Below are 24,165 nucleotides of genomic sequence, written 5' to 3'. Positions count from 1 at the left end.
CTTCTACTGCTTTCCCAGGCCATAGCAGAGAGCTGGATCGGAAGCTGGACTCGGCCGGCGCCGTGGCTCAACAGGCTAATCCTCCGCCTTGCGGCGCCGGCACACCGGGTTCTAGTCCCGGTTGGGGCACCGACTCTGTCCCGGTTGCCCCTCTTCCAGGCCAGCTCTCTGCTGTGGCCAGGGAGTGCAGTGGAGGATGGCCCAAGTCCTTGGGTCCTGCACCCCATGGGAGACCAGGAGAAGCACCTGGCTCCTGCCATCGGAACAGCGCGGTGCGCCGGCCGCAGCGCGCTACCGCGGCGGCCATTGGAGGGTGAACCAACGGCAAAAGGAAGACCTTTCTCTCTGTCTCTCTCTCTCTCACTGTCCACTCTGCCTGTCAAAAAAAAAAAAAAAAAGGAGAAGCTGGACTCGAACTGGCACCCATATGGGATGCCGGCCCTGCAGGCTGCCGCTCAACCTGTTACGCCACAGTGCCAGCCCCCAATTTATTATACATTTTATGAAGAGCTGGAAGAGGGAATTCAAAGGTTCCCAATACAAGGAAATGATAAATGTTTAAGTGATGAAAAGCTGATTAATCTGATTTGATCATTACACATTGTTTACACATTGTTTACATGTATCAAACTATCACATTGTACTTCATAAATATATACAATTAAAAACAAACAAAACAGGGGGCCAGCATTGTGGTGCAGCAGGTAAAGCCGCCACCTGCGATGCTGGCATCCCATGAGGGATGTTTGTGCTGGCCGCTCCACTTCAGATCCAGCTCCCTGCCAGTGGCCTGGGAAAAGCAGCAAAAGATGTCCCAAGTACTTGGGCCTCTGCCATCCATGTGGGAGAGCTGGAAGGCGCTCCTGGCTCCTGGCTTCAGTCTGGCCCAGCCCTGGCATAGTGGTCATTTGGACAGTGAACCAGCAGGTGGAAGATCTCTTTCTCTCTCTGTAACTCTGACTTTCAAATAAATCTTAACAAAACAAAACAAACAAATAAAAACACAAGGGCAAGCATTTGGGACAATCACATCCTATGTTAAAGTGCCTGGAGTCAAGTCCCAGCTCTGCTTCCTATTCCAGATTCCTGCTAACCCACATCCCGGGAGGCAGCTCAAGTACTTGGGTCCCTGCCAGCCATGTAGGAGGCCCGGACTGGCTGGAGTCCTGGCTTCGGCCTGGCCCAGCACCAGCTGTTATGGGCATTTGGGAAGTGAATTAATGGAAGCAAGATCTCTCTGTGGCTGTCTCTCTCTCTCCCTAGCTGCCTTTCAACCTTTCACATAAAAAGAAATTCATACATAAGCAAGACAAAATTAAGCCAGAAAAAAAGTAAATAGCTTCCACCCAACAAAAGTGTACTGAGCACCAACAATGTCAAAGGTGCACTGCTGGGTGCTGTGGAGGCCGCAGAGTAGGGTCAGGCACTCCTGGCCCTGGTGACCCACATTCTTAGATTAGATCTTGGCCAGATTAGCTTTTCAGAACAGAGCCTGTGGTGTTTATCTTAGTTGCAGATTGACCAAGTGAGCAAACAGAAGTATGAATGTTCCAGTGAAGATGTTTCCCATTCTCATGCCGCCCAAAGAAATTATTTCCAGCTCTTCACAGCCTGATCCCAGTTGCTTACGTAAGAAGGAGGGACGAAGGATCCACTGTGGAAACAGGTTAGACAACCAGGTGGACACATGGAAGGTGAACAGGAAGAGACTGCCACAGGAGGTTGGGGGTGGGGAGCTGCCATGCTTAGAAGGAATCAGTGAAAGCAAACTTTCTGCAGGAAACTTATAAGAATTCAGTTGATTCTCGATAATCAGAATAAAATAGACAATAGCCATTGTGGGGAGAAAAAGTATTTGGTGAAAATGACATCAGTTAAAGATCAGGAAGGGGGAAAATGCTTCCTTTGGCTTCCAGCCAGTGCCAGTTCACTTCAGCCAGAGCATGAAACCTTAAATAATGGTCCTAGAAATTGTTGAGCATGTTATGTAGACGGGGAAGACTATGAACACCATCCAGCAAAGGTCTGTGTGCACCTGCTGTCTTCAGTACTTGAGGCAGCACTTCCCATATTCTTTAACCTTGGACCCTCTTTCCCCTGAATTATCAAGGGCCCCAAAGAGCATTTCCTTGTGGTTTATTCATTTATTTTCACCCACTTGAAAGGCAAAGAGAGAGAGAGAGACAAAGAAAGAGATTTTCTATCTCCTGGTTCACTCCCCAAATGCCCACAACAGCCAGGGCTGGACCAGGAACCCAGAACTCCATCCTGGTCTCCCACATGAGTGGCAGGGAGGTGCGCATTTCAGCCACGACCCACTGCCTCCAAGTATGCACATTAAGCAGGAGGCTGGATTGGAGACAAAGGAGCCAGGGTGTGAACGGGCAGCCCCCATATGGGACACAGTTGTCCCAAGTGGTGGCTTAACCCCTTGTGCCACATGTGAATTATATCTAATGACATTTATCACACATTAAAACTCAGAAATTTACAAAGCATTATTTCAAATCAAGACAACAATGTGTACTTATTGTTTCTGAGTAGGCTGAAAGAAAAGTTCAAGGTAATTATTTCTTTGGGAATAAAGAGGTTATAGCTCTCCTGGTAAGAGTACCGAAATTCTGAGAACAAATATTAGTCTCTATAAACCTACACAAATCTTTACATAAAACTTTTATACTGGTATTTTAAGCCTACTATCATGGAAAATACTAGAAAACACAGCATGCATGAACAGGTAGTCTATTAGCAGAGTGACGACATCCTTACAAGTCAAGAAAATCTCTGGAAATTTCCACTGTACACTCATGAGAGAATGAAAGTGAAAAATGGCAAATCACATCTTGTCACCACAGGGAAGTAGTTTTGACCTCGGAGGGCCTTTGAAAGGATCACTCGTAGCCATCTCAGACCTGGAGGACCACCACTTGAGAACCAATGTAATCGATTAATTTTTAAAGTTCATTTCCCATTTCATAGTGCCAATACAGTGTAATTTCTCTGATGGGTGTCTTTGGTCTCGCCCCAGTTCACCCTTGGAGGACAGGTAACCACAGGACCCCAAAGCCTAAGGCGACCCAAACCGAAAAGCCCAGGACGCGCCCAGGGCGCTTTGCTGAGCACTGAGAGCTGAAATGCTTGCTTGAATTCACTGAGAACGCCGGACCCAGAGACAAGTCCAAAGCCAGCCACCCGCGCCGCCAAGGCGGGGCCAGAACTGGCGACAGGCGGCTGGGTTCGCCCAGGGCTGGGGACAGAAGCTGCGTCCGCCGCTGGAGCTCGGCGCGGGTTCCCTGGAGACGCCGTCCCGCGGCCCGCCCGCTACAGGTAGGCGGGGTCCCAGGAGGCGGGGCGCGGCCAGGTGATCCCCAGGTAGCTGCTTCCTCCCTCGCACTGAGCTGTCCGCGGTCTCCCGGGCCCGAGGCAGGAGCTCGCGCCGCTCGCGTCCCCTGGGCGCCCCTCTGCGGACCCTGGGCGCTTCCTGGATCTTCGCGCGGAGGACACCCCGACAAAGAGCTAGGCCCGAAGTCCTGTGGAGACCTGGGGGGCGTCGGAGACGAGGGCCTGGCGGCAGCAGGAACCACACAACAACGGGGCCCCGGCCCGGGGGCTGCTGGAACATGTGCCGGGGGCTCCAGGTGCGGGGAACCGGGTTACCGCGAAGGGGACCCAGGGGCCGGGGCTCGGGCGGACAGGATCTTGTTGGAACGTAATCCGAGGGTTGCCCGCGGCGACAGGTGCCCGGTCGGCCGGCGCAGAGTCCCAGGGCGCGGCGCTTGTCTCCAGGCGCTCTCGGGGGGCCGCTTTCTCAACTCGCGTCCGGCCCCGGGAGACCGAAACCGCGCGCGGCGGCGGCTTGGAGAACAATGGGTCGGCGACTCAGTTCCCACAGAAACTCGGGGAGCTGAGACAGGGGCTTTTTTGTTGACGCGCTTTGTGTGTGTTTGTTTTAGTTTCTCTGACAGGTGCCAGACTATGTTCGCAGTCCTGATTCTTCTCAGCCACCTGCCCGCGGTTACCATCGCGTTTCCTCATTGCACAAGAAGCCTTCAGGATTCCGGGCACGCCAGAGCAGAAGGTAAGCAGGCTTCGGACTCCGTCCCGGACACCAGAGTCACCTGGCACAGATCTCCAGGGAGGACGTGTAGCATTCAGATATCCGTATCTCCCTCAATCGTAGAAGCACTAACACATCTTTTAGTTTAATTCATGATTTATTTGGTGATGTGGCGCACTTTGATATTCTTCAACTACAAATGTAGACACATTTGTTTCTGTGAATTTCCTTTGCGAAATATATATTTAACAGTTGGTTTGTAGTTAATGGAAAGCTAGTAGGATAGGGAGTGATTTTGACTATTTTGATTTGGGGAAATCGGTGAGTGACTTTTTCTAGATGTAGTTATATAGTAATTCTAATGACATATTCTTTGTTCTTCCTGGAGAGATGTGCAGGGTGACCAGAATCTGGTCTGATCTTGTGAGCCCCTGGGCCAGGTGCCTCATTCATCCCTTTGGGTTTTAACGTGTTCATCAGCAAAATAACTGGTATGGGGCTGGAGTGATCTCTGAGGTCCTTCTTCACTTCTGAACCTCGAGTTGTCTGGATAAATACTGACAGAGAAGAGATTGGGTTTTGGGCTTGCTAACCCAGAATTTCACGCATTTTTAGGCTTCAAGTCATAAGCAGATTGGATCTTGCCTCCATTTTTATCATTTTTTGAAAAATTTTAGTTAGTTCTTTGAAAGGCAGAATGACAGAGAGGGAGTGACACAAAGAAAGAGATTATCTCCCACCTACTGGTTCACTGGCCTGCAACAATCAGTGCTAGGTCAGGCTGGGGCAACAATCCAGGAACCCAGAACTCCATCTGGGTCCTCTACATGGGTGGCAAGGCCCAAAGTACTTGGGCCATCATCCACTGCCTTCCCAAGCATGTTAGACAGAAGCAGGGGGTATACAAGACTCAAAACAGGCACTCCTATAGGAGATGCAATCAGGCCAGACAGCTTAATACACTGTACCACAACACTTGCTCCGTGTCTGCATTTTAGAAACCTACCTGGGGGTTGGTGCTGTGGCGCAGTAGATTAAGCCTCTGCTTGTGGCGCCAACATCCCATATGGGCGCAGGTTCGAGTCCCGGCTGCTCCACTTACAATCCAGCTCCTTGCTAGCGGCCTGCGGAAGCAGCAGCAAAGGATGAACCAAGTGCTTGGGTCTCTGCATCCACATGGGAGACCCAGAAGAAGCTCCTGGCTCTGGATTGGCCATTGTGGCCATTTGGGGGAGTGAACCAGCAGATGGAAGACCTCTCTCTCTGCCTCTCCCTCTCTCTGTTGATAACTCTGCCTCTCACATAAATAAATACATCTTTCTTAAAAAAGAAAAGAAATGAAACCTATTTAGCAAAATCAGAAAAGAAAAAAAAATTGGTTTGGCTCTCAGCATCCTTCTCCTTGTCTAGCCACTGTGCTTCCCCACTTTGCATCTATTTCCCCACACATTCCTGTCTCTTATCCCTTGTCATCAGATCTATGCTCAGCTTATTCTCATTTGGAAAGGATCTGTTACACTTATACTCCTATCTCACTTATTAATGATTAATACAGGGGGGTGAACCAGCAGACGGGAACTTTCTCTGTGTGTCTCTCAAATAAAAGAGAGAGTGGCCGGCACTGTGGTGTAGTGGGTTAAGCTGCCACCTGCAGTGCTAGCATCCCATATGGAAGTCAGTTGGAATCCCAGCTGCTCCACTTCCCTTCCAACTCTCTGCTATGGCCTGGGAAAGCGGTCAAGGATGGCCTAAGTCCTTGGGCCCCTGCACCCACGTGGGAGACCCAGAAGAAGCTCCTAGCGCCGGCGCCGAGGCTCACTAGGCTAATCCTCCGCCTAGTGGCACCGGCACACCGGGTTCTAGTCCCGGTCACTCCTCTTCCAGGCCAGCTCTCTGCTGTGGCCCGGGAGTGCAGTGGAGGATGGCCCAAGTGCTTGGGCCCTGCACCCCATGGGAGACCAGGAGAAGCACCTGGCTCCTGCCATCGGATCAGCGCGGTGCGTTGGCCGTAGCGCGCTGGCCGCGGCGGCCATTGGAGGGTGAACCAACGGCAAAAGAAGACCTTTCTCTCTGTCCCTCTCTCTCACACTGTCCACTCTGCCTGTTCGGATCGGTGCAGCTTCGGCTGTTGCAGCCAATTGGGGAGTAGACTAGCGGATGGAAGACCTCTCTCTCTGCCTCTCCTTCTCTCTCTGTGTAACTCTGACTTTCAAATAAATAAATAAATCTTAAAGAGAGAGAGAGAGGCTGGCGCCGTGGCTCAATAGGCTAATCCTCTGCCTTGCGGTGCTGGCACACCGGGTTCTAGTCCCGGTCGGGGCGCCGGATTCTGTCCCGGTCACTCCTCTTCCAGTCCAGCTCTCTGCTGTGGCCCGGGAGAGCAGTGGAGGATGGCCCAAGTGCTTGGGCCCTGCACCCCATGGGAGACCAGGAGAAGCACCTGGCTCCTGCCTTCGGATCGGCACGGTGCCCCAGCCGCGGCGGCCATTGGAGGGTGAACCAACGGCAAAGGAAGAACTTTCTCTCTGCCTCTCTCACTGTCCACTCTGCCTGTAAAAAAAAAAAAAAGAGAGAGAGAGAGAGAGAGAGAAAGTCAATACCTTAACCCAAAGGAATCAAACAGCACAGGCCTAGGAAACTGGATTGACTAACAGAATAAAGAGAGATTTTGAAAGTGGATTCTTCTTGGTACTTCCCAAGTCACACCATATTTGAGAGTATTTCAAAAAGTTTGGAAGGACAGGCATTTGGCAAAGCTGTTAAGATGCCGCTTGAGATATGCACATATCATTTGGAAGTGCCTGGGTTCAAGTCCCAGCTCTGCTTTGCATTCTACCTTGCTGCTAATGCACACTCTGGGAGGCAGCAGACGATGGATGGTTCGAGTACGTGGGTCCCTACCTTTCATGTGGGAGACTCAGACTGAGTTCTGGGCTCTTGACGTCAGCCTGCCCCGGCCCCAGCTTACTGCAGGAGCAGAAAGACCATCTCTCTTTCTGCTGTTCTGTCTCTGTCTCTCTTTCAAATAAATAAAAATAAATAATTTTTAAAAAGTTCGTGGAAATGAAATTGAAAACTTGGTGCAATAAACTATTGAAATCCATGCATAAAAAACTATTCCACAAGTTCACAGAAAATACGTATTATAAGAAAAAACTATACATGGATTTCAAAATTTTTTGCATCAAAATACTTACCTTTCAATTCCATTTTTCCATAAACTCTTTGAAGCATCCTTCTATGTAAGTCCATTCATAAATAAGATTGATTGCTCCTATCAATAGGACAAGAATGGCTGTGAGAGTATCCATTCATTCTTTCACATCATACAGACATAAAAGACACTCTCAAGGACATCACAAACTACGGAAGGAAGTTAGGGGTCAGACTTGAGTGTGAAGAGCTGGGAACACCTGTGGGAAATGTAAATGAAAGAGCCTACACATTTGAAAAGCCAGTTTGGTGAGTTAGTAACAACTTTTGAAGATTTATTTGAACTGAAAAGTTATTAGAGAGAGAGAGGGAGAGACTGGTCTTCCATCTGCTGGTTCATTCCCCAAATGGCTACAACAGCCAGGGCTGGGTCAGACTGAAGCCCAGAACCTGGAACTTCATCAGGACTTCCCACTTAGGTGCAGGGTCCCAAGCACTTGGGCCGTCTTCTGCTGCTTTCCCAGATGCATTAGCAGGGAGCTGGATTGGAAGTGGAGCAGCTGGGACTCAAACCAGCACTCAAATGGGATGCCAGCATGGCAGGTAGCATCTTAATTCATTGTGCCACAACACCAGCCCCAGTAACCATTTTTCAAACACAAATTATTTGCCAGGCCCTATGCTGGGTGCTGGAGATGTAGAAATGGACTGCCATAATCCCTGTTCTGGAATACTTCTTCATCTGACTGTATGACACAGAAGCCAGTAGTTTCTGTCTGCACATGGGATATAATAAATAGAGCTGTGAAAAGTTACTGGGGTGGGGGGAAATGGGACAGTCAGCTAAATTCTGATAAACCCTGAGGATAGAGTTGAAATGAATCGAAGGGAACTTAGCTAGGAAACATGAGATAGACAAGCAGAGCAGAGGGGACTATCTGGGTTGGAGGATTTCTAGCAGTGGAGTACACAGACTGCCTCTTTGCAGAGTGTAAGGAAAAACAGAGAAGGGCAGAAAAACCAAGGAAGCAGGTGCACAGGCTGGCACAAGCTCCAGCTGTGGTGAAGGGGAGCATAGGAGCCCTTGCTGGGAGCCAACGATGCTCCGTGGGCAGGGAAGTTTGCTTATTTTTAATCAGAAGCAAATCTGAAGTTACTTAAGATACAAATATCAAAGGGCAGTATTTCTCCTGCAGTCGTAAGGCAGGGAGGAAAAAATTTGACCTGGCACTGAAGGTTAAGTCCAAGGTCCGCCACTAACAGATTTGGAACTTGCACACTCAGAGAAGTAGCAAAGAACAGCCCCTACCCTCTTAGGGTTGTTTTTTTAACTCTCAATATAGTATTAGTCATAATATCATGAATTTTCATAAACACCATATTTATGATATTAGCAAAGATACTTCAGAAAAAATATAAACGGTCCTCTATTTCCCTTTTAGTTAACAGTAGCTTTATTAAGTCCCATGGGAGTGGGCACGCGTTTTATAATTCATATAGCCTACCTCAACAGAAAGGAGTGTCAGTGGGCTAATTGCACTGCTTTTACAGTCAATAAAATGTAAAGATCTGGGCTTATCTGAGAAGTTGCACCACAGAGGCAGATTTCTTATTGTCCACTCTGAAGTCAGACTTCATGCACTAAGTCCAACTGAGTTACACCACGGTGATTGCTTCTTCACTAGTTGACTTCTTCAAACTTATGCCAGGCTGAGCAACACCAGACTACGCATTTGAATTGCTTCGACTGGTAGAATTTAGGTCCGTGAATTTCTTCCCACTTAGACAAGTTGAGTTCATTCATTCATTCATTCATTCAATATTTTTTAAGTGACTTTTTTTTTTTTTTTTTTTTTTTGACAGGCAGAGTGGACAGTGAGAGAGAGAGACAGAGAGAAAGGTCTTCCTTTGCCGTTGGTTCACCCTCTAATGGCCGCCGCGGTAGCGCGCTGCGGCCGGCGCACCGCGCTGTTCCGATGGCAGGAGCCAGGTGCTTATCCTGGTCTCCCATGGGGTGCAGAGCCCAAGCACTTGGGCCATCCTCCACTGCACTCCCTGGCCACAGCAGAGAGCTGGCCTGGAAGCGGGGCAACCGGGACAGGATCGGTGCCCCGACCGGGACTAGAACCCGGTGTGCCGGTGCCGCAAGGCGGAGGATTAGCCTGTTGAGCCACGGCGCTGGCTTAAGTGACTTTTATGTGCCCCTGCTTTAGTGAGGGGAACAGAATGGTGACAAATGGGTAAGTGAAGCAATGGGACCTCAGGGGGTGACTAAGTGCTATGGAGAAAAGCAGAGTATGCCCAGGGGTGTCAGAGGTGGATGCGTAGGGCTGGGGGCATTCAGTGCAATGCTGAACAAAATGCTAAAGAACGTGAGAGGGCAAGCTGTGAGGGGAAAGATAATCTGAGGAAACTGTATGTAGAAAGGCAGCAAAGAACCGGGTGTGTTGGAATTCGTGAGGGTTGGGCACCGTGGCACAGCAGTTTAAGCCACTGCTTGGGATACCCACTTTCTATATTGGAGTGCCTGATTCGAGTCCCCACTACTCTGCACTTCCAATCCAATTTCCTGCTAAGGCACCTGGGAGGCTGCAGATCCTGACCCAAGTACTTGGGTCACTGCCATCCATGTGGGAGACCTGGACAGAGTTCTGGGCTCCTGGCTTTGGCCTGGCCCAGCCCTACCTGCTGCATACATCCCTCTCTAGCTTTCCCGTCTCTCCCTCTCTCTGTCACTCATCTTTTCAAATAAATAATAAATAAATCTTTAAAAAAAGAACACTTGTGAAAAAGTAGTAAGAGATGGGACCAAAGGATTAAGGCTTTAGGGACCAAATCATACAGAGCCTGGTGGGCCTTTTTAAGGAATTTAGCTTTTATTCTGCAGTAGGTGGGATTGCTATTAGAAGGCTTTTAAAAAGCAAAGTAGGGGGGCCCGGCACCGTGGTGCAACAAGTAAAGCTGCCACCTGCAGTGCCAGCATCCTATATGGGCGCCAGTTCAAGTCCCAACTGCTCCACTTCCGATCCAGCTCTCTGCTATGGCTTTGGAAAGCAGTAAAGGATGGCCCAATTCCTTGGCCCCCACACCCAGGTAGGAGACCTGGAAGAAGCTCCTGGCTTTGGATTGGTTCAGTTCTGGCCGTTTTGGCCATCTGGAGGAGTGAACCAGAACATGGAAGACATCACTTGCTCTCTGTAACTCTGCCTTTGAAATCAATAAATAATTCTTTAGAAAGCCAAGTGGGAAAAAGTAAGAACAAAATCTGATTTGCCTTTTAAAATCATCTCTTTGACTAAAAACAGACTGTAGAGGAGCAAGAAAACCACTCAACCACTTGGAAGGCCATTGCAGGAATTCTAGTAAGGAGAGATGGAGGCTTGAAAATCTGTTCATTCTCTCTCCACGTGTTGAGTATAGAATCCACAAGAAGACAACAGAGGAGAAAGAACAGAACTATTTCAACCGTCTGGCCTCTCTAGCTACCTGTTAGAATACTTCTTGAAACAACTATCTCCAATAATCCCATTCTAACATAACCCTTGGTTTGAATAGCTGACTTATTTATAATGTGGAAGTTGACACCAGAACAGTGTTGACTAACAGAAATATTATGGAAATCACATAAATAATTTAAACCTTTCTAATAGCTGTATCTTATTATTATTGTTGTTGTTGTTGTTGTTTTAATTCTACTCCTACCCTCTTAGGGTTCTCTTTTCTTTTTTAATTTTTACTTATTTACTTAGTTATTAGACAGATGGGCAACGAGAACTCCCATCTGCTGATTCACTTCCCAAATGCTCAGGAGTTGGGAACTCAATCTAGGTTTCTCATGTAGTAGCAGGGAATCAACGACTTGAGCCATCACCAGGTACCTCCCAAGGTGAACATTAGCAGGAAGCTGGAATTGGGAGCAGAGCCAGGACTAGAACCTAGGTACTCCAATAGGGATATATATGTCCCAATTGACAGTTTACCCAGCCAATCCAGCCATATTTTTTTAAGAGTTTTTAAATTTATTTGAAAGGCTGAGTTACAAAGGGGGGAGAGACAGAGAGATCTTCCATCCACAGATTCACTCCTCAAATGGCCACAATAGCCAGGACTGGGCCAGGCCAAAGCCAGGAGCCAGGCGCTTCTTCCAGGTCTCCCACATGGGTGCAGGAGCCCAATACTTGGGCCATCTTCTGGTGCTTTCTTTTCTCTCTTTTTTTTTTAAGATTTATTTATTTATTTGAAAGTTAGAGTTACAAAGAGAAGGAGAGACAGAGAGAGAGAGATCATGCATCCGCTGGTTCACTCCCCAGATGGCCACAACAGCCAGTGCTGGGCCAGGCTGAAGTCAGGAGCCAGTAGCTTCTTCCAGGTTTCCTATATGGGCCCAAGCACTTGAGCCATCTTCTACAGCTTTTCCCAGGTCATTAGCACGGACCTGGATTGGAAGAGGAGCAACAGGGTCTCAAATCAGTGCCTATGTGGGATGCTGGCACTGCAGATGACAATTAATACGCCACATCACAGTGCTGTCCCTCCCAGCCTTATTTGAAAATATAGAAAGAAGGGGCCAGTGCTGTGGTGCAGTAGGTTAAAGCCCTGGCCTGAAGCGCCGGCATCCCATATGGGCACGAGTTCTAGTCCCGGCTGCTCCTCTTCCCATCCAGCTCTCTGCTATGGCCTGGGATAGCAGTAGAAGATGGCCCAAGTCCTTGGGCCCCTGCACCTGCGTGGGAGACCTGGAAGAAGCTCCTGGCTCCTGGCTTCGGATCGGCACAGCTCCAGCCATTACAGCCATCTGGGGAGTAAACCAACAGATGGAAGACCTCTCTCTGTGTCTCTGCCTCACTCTGTAACTCTGTCTTTCAAATAAATAAAATAAATCTAAAAAAAGAAAATATAGAAGGAAATAGATTAAATTAATTTTAATAATGTATTGAATTTAACCAAGTATCTAAAATGTAACTAATCCACAATATCAGCAATGTTAAACATTGATAATATATTTCACAGACTTCTTTTCCCCATACTAAATTTTTGGAATCCTTCATGTGTTTCACACTTAAGGCACACCTCAGTTCAGAGTAGCTACATTTCAAGTGCTCAATAACTCCATATCTTGACAAAATAGCCTGAGAAGACCCAGACTTGCTTGAAAAGATAGTTAGTTCTTAGAAAAAAATGTCTTGGACAAGACGTAACTATTGTCAAGGGATTAGGAATAAATGACCAACCTGAGGTCACCAACAAATCAGTAATAATTTTCCAAAGTATGCTCTCATGAGTGTCTTTCAATGCCCATTTTAATACAATCTTCCTTTAGTAATGGCTGGCAATGAGAAGTATCAAGACTTGTAAATTCTTTTAAGAACTTATTCATTTGAAAAGCAGAGATAGAGACAGACAGACAGAGCTCCCATCTGCTGATTCACTCCTCAAATGTCCCCAACAGCCAGGGCTGGACCAGGCATGGCTGGGAGTCAGGAATTTAATCCAGGTCTCTAATGTGGGTGACAGGGGCCCAACTTCTTGAGCCATCAGCTGCTGCCTGTCAAGGTCCACGTTAGTAGGAAGCTGGTATCAGAAGCAAAACTGGGATTTGAACCAGGCTCTATGTCTGAACCATTAAGTCCAAAGTCTACCCCTCTTATTTTGTTATAGTTCTCAGAGAGTTTCTGATTTCAGTTGACCTGGAAGAGAAAAATCCCTTAGGCATTATTAGTGTGACACCAGAATGAATTTAAAGTTTGTAGATTTTGAAAATATTTCCATGGGTGTAGTGTGGTAGTTCAGTGAGTTAAGCAGCCCCCTACAAAGCCAGTATCCCATACTGGAGCACTGGTTCCAGTCCTGGCTGCTCCATTTCAGATCCAGCTCCCTGCTATTGCACCTGGAGGGCAGCAGAGGTGCTGGGGCCCCTGCCACCTGTGTAGGAGACCAGGATGGAGTTCCTGCCTCCTGGCTTTCAGCCCTGGCTATGAAGCACCTGCCCTGATTGTCTTTTTTTTTTTTTTTTGACAGGTAGAGTTATAGACAGCAAGAGACAGAAAGAAAGGTCTTCCTTCCGTTGGTTCACTCTCCTAATGGCCGCCACGGCCAGTGCTGCGCTGATCCGAAGCCAGGAGCCAGGTGCTTCCTCCCAGTCTCCCATGTGGGTGCAGGGACCCAAGCACTTGGGCCATCTTCCGCTGCCCTCTTGGGCCACAGCAGAGAGCTGGACTGGAAGAGGAGCAACTGGGACAGAATCCGGCGCCCCAACTGGGACTAGAACCCAGAGTGCTGGTGCCGCAGGCGGAGGATTAGCCAAGTGAGCCACGGTGCCGGCCCTGATTGTCTTTTAATTGAACTTATAATTATGTTATATTTTTCTTAACTTAGACATTTAGAATTTTATAAATTTTAGTATGAACTTGAGTAAAATGACTTTAACGTAAAAATATTAATTTATAATTTTAGAGCTCAAAGAGAGTTTAATGATTATTAAGAAAACTCTAGTTTTACAGATGAGGACTGGTAGCCCAGAGAGGTAAGTGACTTATTCCAGGATACATGGCTTAAAGCTTAAGCCAAAGCAAAACCAAAAATCTGTGTCTTCTTTTAGTCTAATACTCTGTATATTATGCCCCAGTAATTTTGCTCAGTCAAGGTAGTAGGGAACCCAGTCTTCTGAAAATGGAGTAGTCCACCTGCCCTGTCATTTGTTGAAAAAATAGTTATCTTAAGGCCGGTGCTGTGGTGTAGAGGGTAAAGCCACTACCTGCAGTGCCAGCAGCCAGCATCCCATATGGGTGCCTATTCGAGTCCTGGCTGTTCCACTTATGATCCAGCTCTGCTATGGCCTGGGAGAGCAGTAGAAGATAATCCAAGTCCTTAGACCCCTGCACCTGTGTGGGAAGACCCGGAGGAAGCTCTTGGCTCCTGGCTTCGGATCAGCGCAGCTCTGGCAGTTGCAGCCAATTGAATAGTGAACCAGCAGATGGAAGAACTCTCTCTCTCTCTCTCTCTCTCTCTTTCTGCCTCTCCTTCTCTCTCTGTGTAACTCTGACTTTCAAATGAATAAATAAGTCTTTAAAAAAATAGCTGTCTAGAGGGAAAAATTATACTCATATAATTGTCACTTGTGTTAATAATTTTGGACATAGGAACCATCATTGCAGCACAGTGGATTAAGCTGCCACTTTCAACACTGGCATCCCATGTCCACGCACTGACTCAAGTCCCAGATGCTCCGCTTCCTATCCAGCTCCCTGCTAATGTTCCTGAGAAGGCAGCAGATGTTGATGGCCTCAGTAGTTGGGCCCTGCCACTCATGTGGGAGATCTGGATGGAATTTTGGGCTCCTGGCTTTGGCCTGGACCAGCCCTGGCCACTGTGGCCATCTGGGGAATGAAACGGCAGATGGAAAATTGCTGTCCCTCTCACACTCTGTCTCCCCCTCTCTTTCTCTGTTATTCTACCCTTCAACCAACCAACCAACTAAATAAATAAATCAATAAATATTTTAAAAAATAATGATAATTGGGGGGCGATGCTGTGGCACAGCAGGTTAAATCCCCTCCCACATGGGTGCAGGTTCAAGTCCTGGCTGCTTTTCTTCCAATCTGCCCTCTGTAATGCACCTGGAAAAGCAGCAGAAGACGGCCAGTCCTTGGGCCCCTGCACCCGCGTGGGACTCTAGGAGGAAGCCCCTGGCTCCTGGCTTTGGCCTGGCTCAGCTCTGGCCATTGCAGCCATTTGGGAAGTGAACCAGCAGATGGAAGATCTCTCTCTGTCTCTGCCTCTCCTGTAACTCTTTCAAATAAAACAAATTTTAAAATAATAATAATATTTATGGATCTAGTCAACTCAAGTATTTTTTGGAATCATACTAATATTTGTATTTCATATTCTCAGACATCATTTTTTTTTAAAGTTTTTAAACATTTAATTGACAGGGAAAGAGTTCCCATATGCTGCTTCACTTGCCAAATGCCCACAGTGACCAGCACTGGACTGGAACCAGAGCCAGGAGCCTTGAAAACAGTGCCGGACTCCCACAAAGAGGACAGAAACCCAGTTACCTGATGCATCATGGCTGATGTTAGTGGAAGTCAGGAGTCAGAAATGAAACACAGGCACTCGGGTGTGGGAGGTGGGCAGTATAACCACTAGAGTAAATGCCAGCTACCCTCAAAAATCATTTGAACTGATGCTGTGTTTTAACGCCACACAAGAAAGTTTGGTGTACTGTAAGCACACGAAGAGGGCTGTTCACTTTTGCCATGATGAAAACAGGAATCTTCTGCCTTATTATTTGTTGATGCTTGAGACCTTTTTCATTTCTTCATTAGTCTTTACATCAAAAGAAGCAGCAAACGTTTTCATCCGCCGGCGCCTCCTGTATAACAGATTTGACTTGGAGCTCTTCACTCCCGGAGACCTAGAAAGGGAGTGCAACGAAGAACTTTGTAATTATGAGGAAGCCAGAGAGATTTTTGTGGACGAAGATAAAACGGTAATTTGGTTGATTATGTTAATAGGCTGGAAACTTATTAAATCGTACTTAAGAAAGTGGCACTCTCAGCTATTATCTATTTTATGCTTTACACAAGATCAAGGTTGTGTACCTGTTATCTCTCTCTACTTCTTCAAAATGCTAATTAACCTATTTAGACTTGGCTTTATTCTCCATTAGCTGGGTTTAGAGTAATTAGCAAATTATTGAGTATGTTGTGATTCTGTGTTTAATGTTTATTGTATATAAAAACAATCATATAGCAGGTGAATTAAGGTTCCAGAAATTATGAGAGTTAGTGCTCTGACTCACGCTTCAGTCATTGAAGACTTGGCAATTTCTCCTACCAGTGAACTTACCTCTTTGATTACCCATATTTATATTTCTTTTTTTTTTTTTTTTTTTGACAGGCAGAGTTAGACAGTGAGAGAGAGAGAGAGAGAGAGAGAAAGGTCTTCCTTTTTCCAATGGTTCACCCCCCAAATGGCCGCTATGGCCAGCGCACTGCACCGATCTGAAGCCAGGAGCCAGGTGCTTCCTCCTGGTCTCCCATGCGGGTGCAGGGCCCAAGCACTTGGGCCATCCTCCACTGCCTTCCTGGGCCACAGCAGAGAGCTGGCCTGGAAGAGGAGCAACCGGGACAGAATCCGGCGCCCCACCTGGAACTAGAACCTGGGGTACTGGTGCCTCAGGTGGAGGATTAGCCAAGTGAGCTGCAGCACCGGCCCACCCATATTTATATTTCAAATATTTATTGGCAGTCTATTGTGTGCCATGCATTCTGCTGGACACTGAGGATACGACATATAAATTCTCTGTATTGTTTGGATTATCTGTATAATATCAGGGAAATATTTCCAGAAGTCCCCCTTAAAATATAAGTAGGTTCTGTCTGTTGATCCTGACACTGCCTGCGACACCAGCATCCCATATCCTGGTTCACGTCCTGGCTTTCCACTTCCAATCCAGCTCCCTGCTAGTGCACCTGGAAAAGCAGTAGCAGATGGCCCAAGTGCTTGTGTCCCTGCCATCTGCCTGGGAAGCCTGGGTTGAGTTCCAGGGTCCTGGCTTCAGCCTCGCCCAGCCATGGCCATTTGCAGCCATTTGGGTAGTGAACAAGTGGATGGATTATTTCTAACCCCCATCAGCCCCAACACTCTGTCTTTCAAATAAATAAATCCTAAAAAATAATAATAATAATAATAATAGGAGCCAGCATTGTGGTTTAGTGAGTTAAGCTGCTACCTGCGACACCGACATCCCATATGGGCACTGGTTCAAAACCCGGCTGCTCCACTTCCAACCCAATTCCCTGATAATGGCCTGAAAAAGGGGTGGAAGATGGCCCAAGTGCTTGGGGCCCTGCACCCATGTAGGAGACCCTGGAAGAAATTCCAGGCTCCTGGCTTCAGCCTGGCACAACCCCAGCCATTGCAGCCATTTGGGGAACGAACCAGCAGATGCAAGATCTCTCTCCCTCTCTCTCTCACTCTGTAACTCTGTCGAAAAAAAAAAAAAAAAAGACAGCAAAAAAACTTTAAATAATAATAATAATTATGAGAAGAAGAATAAAAAACAAGTCATACTGTGACTGTTACAGTCTGGCATATTCTTGAAGAATGTTAAGTGACCAAAATTCTTTACTTTAGTGAACTAAATAGCCCCAACTTCTTTTTCCCTTTCTCAAGCATCCTAATTTACTTGCTGGTCAATAAGAATCTTCCCATATGAGCTTTATTTTTTTTATTTATTCATTTGATAGGTAGAGTTATAGACAGTGAGAGAGAGACAGGTCTTCCTTCCATTGGTTCACTCCCTAAATGGCCACCACAGCTGGTGCTGCGCTGAGCCGAAGCCAGGAGCCAGGTGCTTCCTTCTGGTCTCCCATGTGGGTACAGGGGCAAAGTACTTGGGCCATCCTCCACTGCACTCCCGGGCCACAGCAGAGAGCTAGACTGGGAGAGGATCAACCGGGACTAGAATCCAGCACCCAGATGGGATGCCGCCGCAAGGTGGAGAATTAACCAAGTGAACCATGGCACCGGCCCCCCCATGCGTGCTTTAACTGCGGATGATAACAGAACCTTGCTCTTTATTTTTTTTTCAACATTTATTTATTTATTTATTTATTTGAAAAGCAGAGTTACAGAGAGTCAAGGCAGAGAAAGAGAGAGAGAGAGAAAGGCCTTCAATCTGCTGGTTCACCCCCACCAAATGGCCAGAGCTGAGCCAATCCAAAGCCAGGAGCTTCTTCCAGGTCCCCAGCATGGGCACAGGCCCCAAGCACTTAGGCCATCTTCCACTGCTTTCCCAGGCCGTAGCAAAGAGCTAGATTGGAAGAGGAGCAGCTGGGACACGAACCGGCTCCTATATGGGATGCTGGCGTCCACAGGTGGAGGTTTAGCCCACTACACTATGGTATCTGTCCCCATAACCTTGCTTTTTAGTCTTCCATACTTGTGCCTGATCTCCTATTTCCTGTGTCTATTAAAGAAGAAAAGCACAGAATATACCAGGCTCTTCAAAAAGTTCCTAGAAAATAAATATTATGAAAAAACTACAGTTGAATTTCAAATGTTTTTGCACCAAAATAAACTTATCTTTAATTCTATTTTTCATGAATTTTTAAAGCAATCTTGTGTGTTGTAGTTGTGCCTGTTGGGAATTTATACTATTTTCAGAAACCCATTTTCTACTTTTATCCTAGTTACTGAAAATTTTGCTTCAAGTAGCACTGAAGTTAAGCTGTCTAAGGGATATCTTTCCAAGTCAATAGATACTTTTCAGTGAAACCTCCTGACTGACTGAGGGCCTACCCAACACGGAAAATGCAATAATGGGGCCACAACCTCAACTTCCTCCTCTGAGACATTCACCAAGTGTCTAAAGAGATGTCCCCTGGTACCTGAGTGGGGGCTCCAGTTAGGCAAAGGGAGAAGAGCAAGGTGCAGTTATCAGAGCTGGGCCTGGCAGCAATCCCTTAACCCCAGGAAAGCAGAAACAGTGGTGGGTAGTAGCGCTTTAATTAGGGTGAGCCACACCCTTGAGCTTGAGTGTAGTGGTATCCTACCTGCAACCCATGCCAAGACTTTACCATCCCTAGTCTAGGCCATTGGACCCACCATGAAATGACGATAACTCACATAAATGTGAATATCTTCTCTTTTTCTTAGATGACATTTTGGCAGGAATATTCAATTAAAGGACCATCCACAAAATCAGGTAAGGCAAGACTGGATAAAATATGATGCTTTTTCTCACCCTCTTTCAATTGTAATACGTATGAGTTTTATTGTTTGAGTTTGGCTGTTGCTCAACATACATACCTTGTAAATACAAGGAAGATTTCTCAATTATACACTGGGCTATCTGAGAAGGCCACCTTCATCTATTTATACACTGAAAATCAAGTTTGGTGAGATACTAGGGAAATGAGATAATAGGCGTAAAGCTGTCTTAAACAGCTCGGCTAAGTCAAGGCTTGCACAGAGTGGAAGCAGGACTGTATTTGTTTCAAGTGGGAAACTATTTTAACTTCTTTCTTTTTTCTATCACAAGTAGATGGGATGCTTATGTTTTGTAAATTCAGATTGTTGGGTGGAGTTAATGAATGTTTAGAGAAACAAGGTATTGATCATCTCTCCATATATTGAAATTTTATTTTTAATTTATATAATCACTTGTCCACATCTATGGGGTTCAGAGCTGTGTTTTTTGGAAGATACATTTATTTATTTGAAAGGCAGAACAATAGAGAGGGGAAGAGAGAATCTTTCACCCCTTGGCTCATTCCTCAAATGGCTGCAACAGCCCTGTGCTGGGGCGGGGCAAAGACAGGGTCCAGGGCTTTATCCTGGGTTCCGACGTGGGTGGCAGGGGGTACTCAAGTACTTGAGCCATCATCTCAGGGTGATTGACACAGCCATCACCTCCAATGCTTATCAATTCTTTGTGGTGAAAACACTCAAAATCCTCTCTTCTAGCTATTTTGAAATATAAAATAAACTTTTGTTCATTATAATTACCAAATCCTAGACCTCAATCCTCCCAGCCAACTGTAATTTTTTAAACATGTATTATTTTTATTTATTTAGAAGGCAGAGTCACAGAGAGAGAGAGAGAGTTAGAGACAGAGAGAGAGAGGTCTTCCATTTGCTGGTTTACTCCCCAAATGGCTTTCACGGCCCAGGCTGCACCGGACCAAAGTCAGGAGCCAGGAGCTTCTTTCAGGTCTCCCACATAGTTGCAGGGGCCCAATCACTTAGGCTGTCCTCCACTGCTTTCCCACATGTGTTGGTAGGGAGCGGGATTGGAAGTAGAGCAACCTAGACTGGAACCGGCACCCATATGGGATGCCAGCATTGCAGGTAGTGGCTTTACTTGCTGTGCCACAACACTGGCCCCACCAACTGTAATTCTGTACCTGTTAGCTAATCTTTTTCTCTCTCCCACCCCCTCCCCACCCTACTTTTCTAAGTGATATTTTGCCAATTATTATTCGATTCCTCTTAGGTGGCCCCCTACAGAAGACTATATTGCACAACTTCACCATGTTTTCTTAATAAATGTATCTTAGTAGTTAATAACAGATTATATCTAGTTGGGCAAAAAAATGTTTATCGCACTTGATGTTGAATATTATCTTTTCAATGTGACCTATTTAAGATAGATAAAAGAATAAATAACTATAATTAGGGCTTTTAGAAATATCATTTAAATGTGTTTTTTTTAGGTGAATTCTCTAGCACAAAGACTTTAAAGAAATCAGTATAAATGTTGACATGCTTAATAGTGATAGCTATTATATTTATGTTCTCTAATTATTTCTCTTAGATAACAGAGAGAAAATCGATGTTATGGGGCTTCTGACTGGATTAATTGCTGCTGGAGTATTTTTAGTTATTTTTGGACTACTTGGTTACTATCTTTGTATTACTAAGTGTAATAAGGAACAATATCCAGGGTAAGTACCAAAGAAAAATACTTAATTCTTTTTCTTAAGATTTATTTATTTGGCCGGTGCTGCAGCTCACTAGGCTAATCCTCCACCTGCAGCGCCAGTACTCCGGGTTCTAGTCCCGGTTGGGGCACCGGATTCTGTCCCAGTTGCTCCTCTTCCAGGCCAGCTCTCTGCTGTGGCCTGGGAAGGCAGTGGAGGATGGCCCAAGTGCTTGGGTCCCTGCACCCGCATGAGAGACCAGGAGGAAGCACCTGGCTCCTGGCTTCGGATTGGTGCAGCGCCGACCATAGCGGCCATTTGAGGGGTGAACCAATGGAAAAGGAAGACCTTTCTCTGTCTCTCTCTCTCACTGTCTAACTGCCTGTCAAAACAAACAAACAAACAAACAAACAAAAAGATTTATTTATTTATTTGAAAGGCAGAGTTACAGAGAGGCAGAGAGAGAAAGAAAGGTCTTCCACCTGCTGGTTCACTCCCCAGATGGCCACAGCAGCCGGAGCTGCACAGATCCAAAGCCAGGGGCCTGTAGCTTCTTCCAGGTCTCCCATGAGGGTCCAGGGGCCCAAGGGCTTGGGCCATCATCTATTGCTTTCCCAGGCCATAGCAAAGAACTGGATTGGAAGTGGAGCAGCCAGAACTTGAACTGGCACCCATCTGGGATGCCGGCAATGCAGGGTGGTGGCTTTATCCGCTATGCCACAGCGCTGGCCCCCTTAATTCATTATTGCATGCTCTGTACTGTTATTTCAATGTATCAATCAAATGGCTTCTTGTTTTTTTAAATAAAGCTTTTACGTTGGAATAATTTGAGATATAGTGGAAAAGTTGCACAGATAGTACCGTCTTCCCAGTTTCCCCCATTATTGACATTTTACTTCTTTTTAAAAAAGACTTAATTATTTATTTGAAAGGCAGAGTTACAGAGAGGCAGAGGCAGAGAGGTCTTTTTTTGTTTTTTGTTTTTTGGTTTTTTTTGTTGTTGTGTTTTGTTTTGTTGACAGACAGTGAGAGAGAGAGAGACAGAGAGAAAGGTCTTCCTTCCATTGGTTCACCCCCCAGATGGCTGTTATGGCCGGCGTGCTGCACCGATCTGAAGCCAGGAGCCAGGTGCATTGTGGCACAGTGCCCACATCCCATGTCAGAGTGCCTGGGATCAAGTCCCACCTCCACTTCCCGGCTGGCCTCCTGCTGATGTGCTAAGAAAATGGCAGCTGATGGCTGCACTGCTTGGGTCTCTGCCAGCATGTGGGAGGCCTGAATGGAGTTCTGTCTTTCACCTCTTGGCCAAATGCCCATCCCTAAAAAGAAACTTCTACGCGTGTGTATTTGAGTGTGCATCAGTGAAATCAGAAAATATCAAAACTATATTTCTCTAAAATCTAGGAAAAGTATTTTCTCTTAAAGAAGGTGTGAAGTCACTCATTTCATTTCATCTGCTGTGATCACCTAAAAATCATTTCCATTGCCAAGAAAGCACACAAAAATATATTAATAGTGTGGTTAGACTCCTTAAAGAAATTTTTATCCTATTTCATTCTTACAAAAATAATACAAGCATTTTAAAAATATTCAAATGTTAAAGATATAATATCAAAAATGAAACTCCCAATACCCTTACTTTTTAGAAATAATCACTATTATAAGTTTGATATCTATAACTACAGGTTTCCTTCTATGCACATACTAACCTAGTTTATGTTTTAGAAAGAACAATGCTGTGTGACCGATCTCCAGCTTTCCCACTCTTTCATCTTGCAAAAGGAAAGCTCTCTACTCAATAAACAAACAACTCACTCTCCTCTCCCCTGCAGCTTATAAACCAACATTCTACTTTCTGTCTCTATGAATTTTACTACTGTGGAAGCTCTAACAAGTGGAATCTTACAGTATTTGTCTATTTTTTTATGGCTTATCTAGTGCAGTGCTTTTATTTTTATTTATTTATTTGAGAGGCTGACAGACACAGATGGAGAACTCCCACCCGTGGGTTCACTCCCCAAATGTCAACAATGGCTGGGCTGGGTTGAAACTGAAGCTGGGAGCCAGGAACACAATCCAGGTTTCCCACGTTGGTGGCAGTACTTCTAGTTCCTGAGAAAGTCTCTTCAAAAAATTTTATTGCAGCATTTTATTTTCATTTGCTAGTGTAATTTTTGATACTAAAATGTAGTAAGATGTGATTCCTTTCTAAAACAAATTAGTCTTATCCTGGTGCTGGTTCTGGCCGAGACCAAGGCACATTCTCCCCATCTCAGGTCCATGTATTGTGGTTAAGTATGTGAGCTCTGGAGCCAGACTGCCTGGGTTCAAATCCTTGGTACACCACTACCATTTAACTTTGGACATGTTGGGCAGGCGTCGTGGTACAACAGGTTAATGAAACTGCTGCATGAGATGCCTACGTGCCATTTTGGAGTGCCTAGTTCGGGTCCTGGCTATTCTATTTCCAGTCCAGCTTCCTACTAATGGGCATCTTGGGAGGCAGTAAATGATGGCTCACGTACTTGAGTCCTTGCCACCCACATAGGAGACCCAGATGCAGTTTCGGGCTCTTAGCTTCGAGCTGTCCCAGTCCCAGTTGTTGTAGGCATGTAGGAATGAAGTAGCAGATGGAAAATTCCCTTCCTATCTGTCACTCTGCCTTTCAAATAAATATATAAACATTGAAATGAAAACTTTGGACATGTTACTTAAATGCATACTCTGCCTCAGTTTCCCCATAAGTAAACTGAGAAAAATAATCAGAACCATTACATTACAGGGGTACCATTTACCTGGCCTACAGGGTGAATGGAGCCCTCTAGTATGATGCAATGTGGTAGCCTAAATAATAACTGTATATGTCTTAAGGGAATTGTGACGTTTAAGTGATATAATACACATAAAGTGGTTAAAGTAGTGCTTGGTTTGTAGCAAGTACCTAGCAGATGTTAGCTATTATTGATTTGCAAGACAGGATTTTTCTAAAAGCTTACAAAAGAATGTGTATGTCTTCCCATCCAGTGGTTATGTCTCTTTAAAAAACACCTGAGTTGAGAATAGGCTGCAGGTTGTCTAGAGTCCATAGAGAATTAAAAGTCAGAAGATATTATATTGCAAATAAGTTATTTTCTTTTTTAAAAAATATTTATTTATTTATTTGAAAGGCAGAGTTACAGAGAGGCAGAGGCAGAGACAGAGGGGGAGGGGTCTTCCACTCACTGGTTCACTCCCCAAATGGCTGCAATGGCAAGAGCTGTGCTGAGCCAAAGCCAGGAGCCAGGAGCTTCCTCTGGATCTCCCATGTGGGTGCAGGGGCCCAAGGACCCAGGCCATCTTCCACTGCTTTCCCAGGCCACAACAGAGAGCTGGATTGGAAGTGGAGCAGCTGGGACTTGAACTGGCACCCATATGGGATGCTGGCACTGCAGGCTGTGGCTTTACCTACTATGCCACAGCACTGGCCCCATTGAGTTATTTTCAAATGTGGTAGATATGCAAACATTTTATTTGGCCTATGAAAAC

General features: G+C 46.0%; 1 protein-coding gene across 2 annotated transcripts in view; it reads left to right on the top strand.

Annotated features, from left to right (window-relative positions):
* The first annotated feature begins 3,279 nt into the window (after positions 1-3,279).
* The window catches only part of PRRG4 (proline rich and Gla domain 4), a 28,308-nt gene continuing 7,422 nt past the window's right edge, over positions 3,280-24,165 (top strand). The window contains exons 1-5 of one of the 2 annotated variants that reach the window (XM_062198045.1): positions 3,280-3,327; positions 3,954-4,078; positions 15,538-15,701; positions 18,875-18,923; positions 20,535-20,664. In XM_062198045.1, coding sequence (XP_062054029.1) covers positions 3,976-4,078; positions 15,538-15,701; positions 18,875-18,923; positions 20,535-20,664 — 446 coding nt within the window. In that variant the 5' untranslated portion in view covers positions 3,280-3,327; positions 3,954-3,975. Of the gene's footprint in view, positions 3,328-3,483; positions 3,639-3,953; positions 4,079-15,537; positions 15,702-18,874; positions 18,924-20,534; positions 20,665-24,165 lie in introns of those variants that run through there. The other variant, XM_062198046.1, reaches the window with a different exon arrangement.

Source organism: Lepus europaeus, chromosome 7 (genome assembly GCF_033115175.1).
Source record: "Lepus europaeus isolate LE1 chromosome 7, mLepTim1.pri, whole genome shotgun sequence".
Taxonomy (NCBI): domain Eukaryota; kingdom Metazoa; phylum Chordata; class Mammalia; order Lagomorpha; family Leporidae; genus Lepus; species Lepus europaeus.
This window is presented reverse-complemented; position numbering and strand designations above follow the sequence as displayed.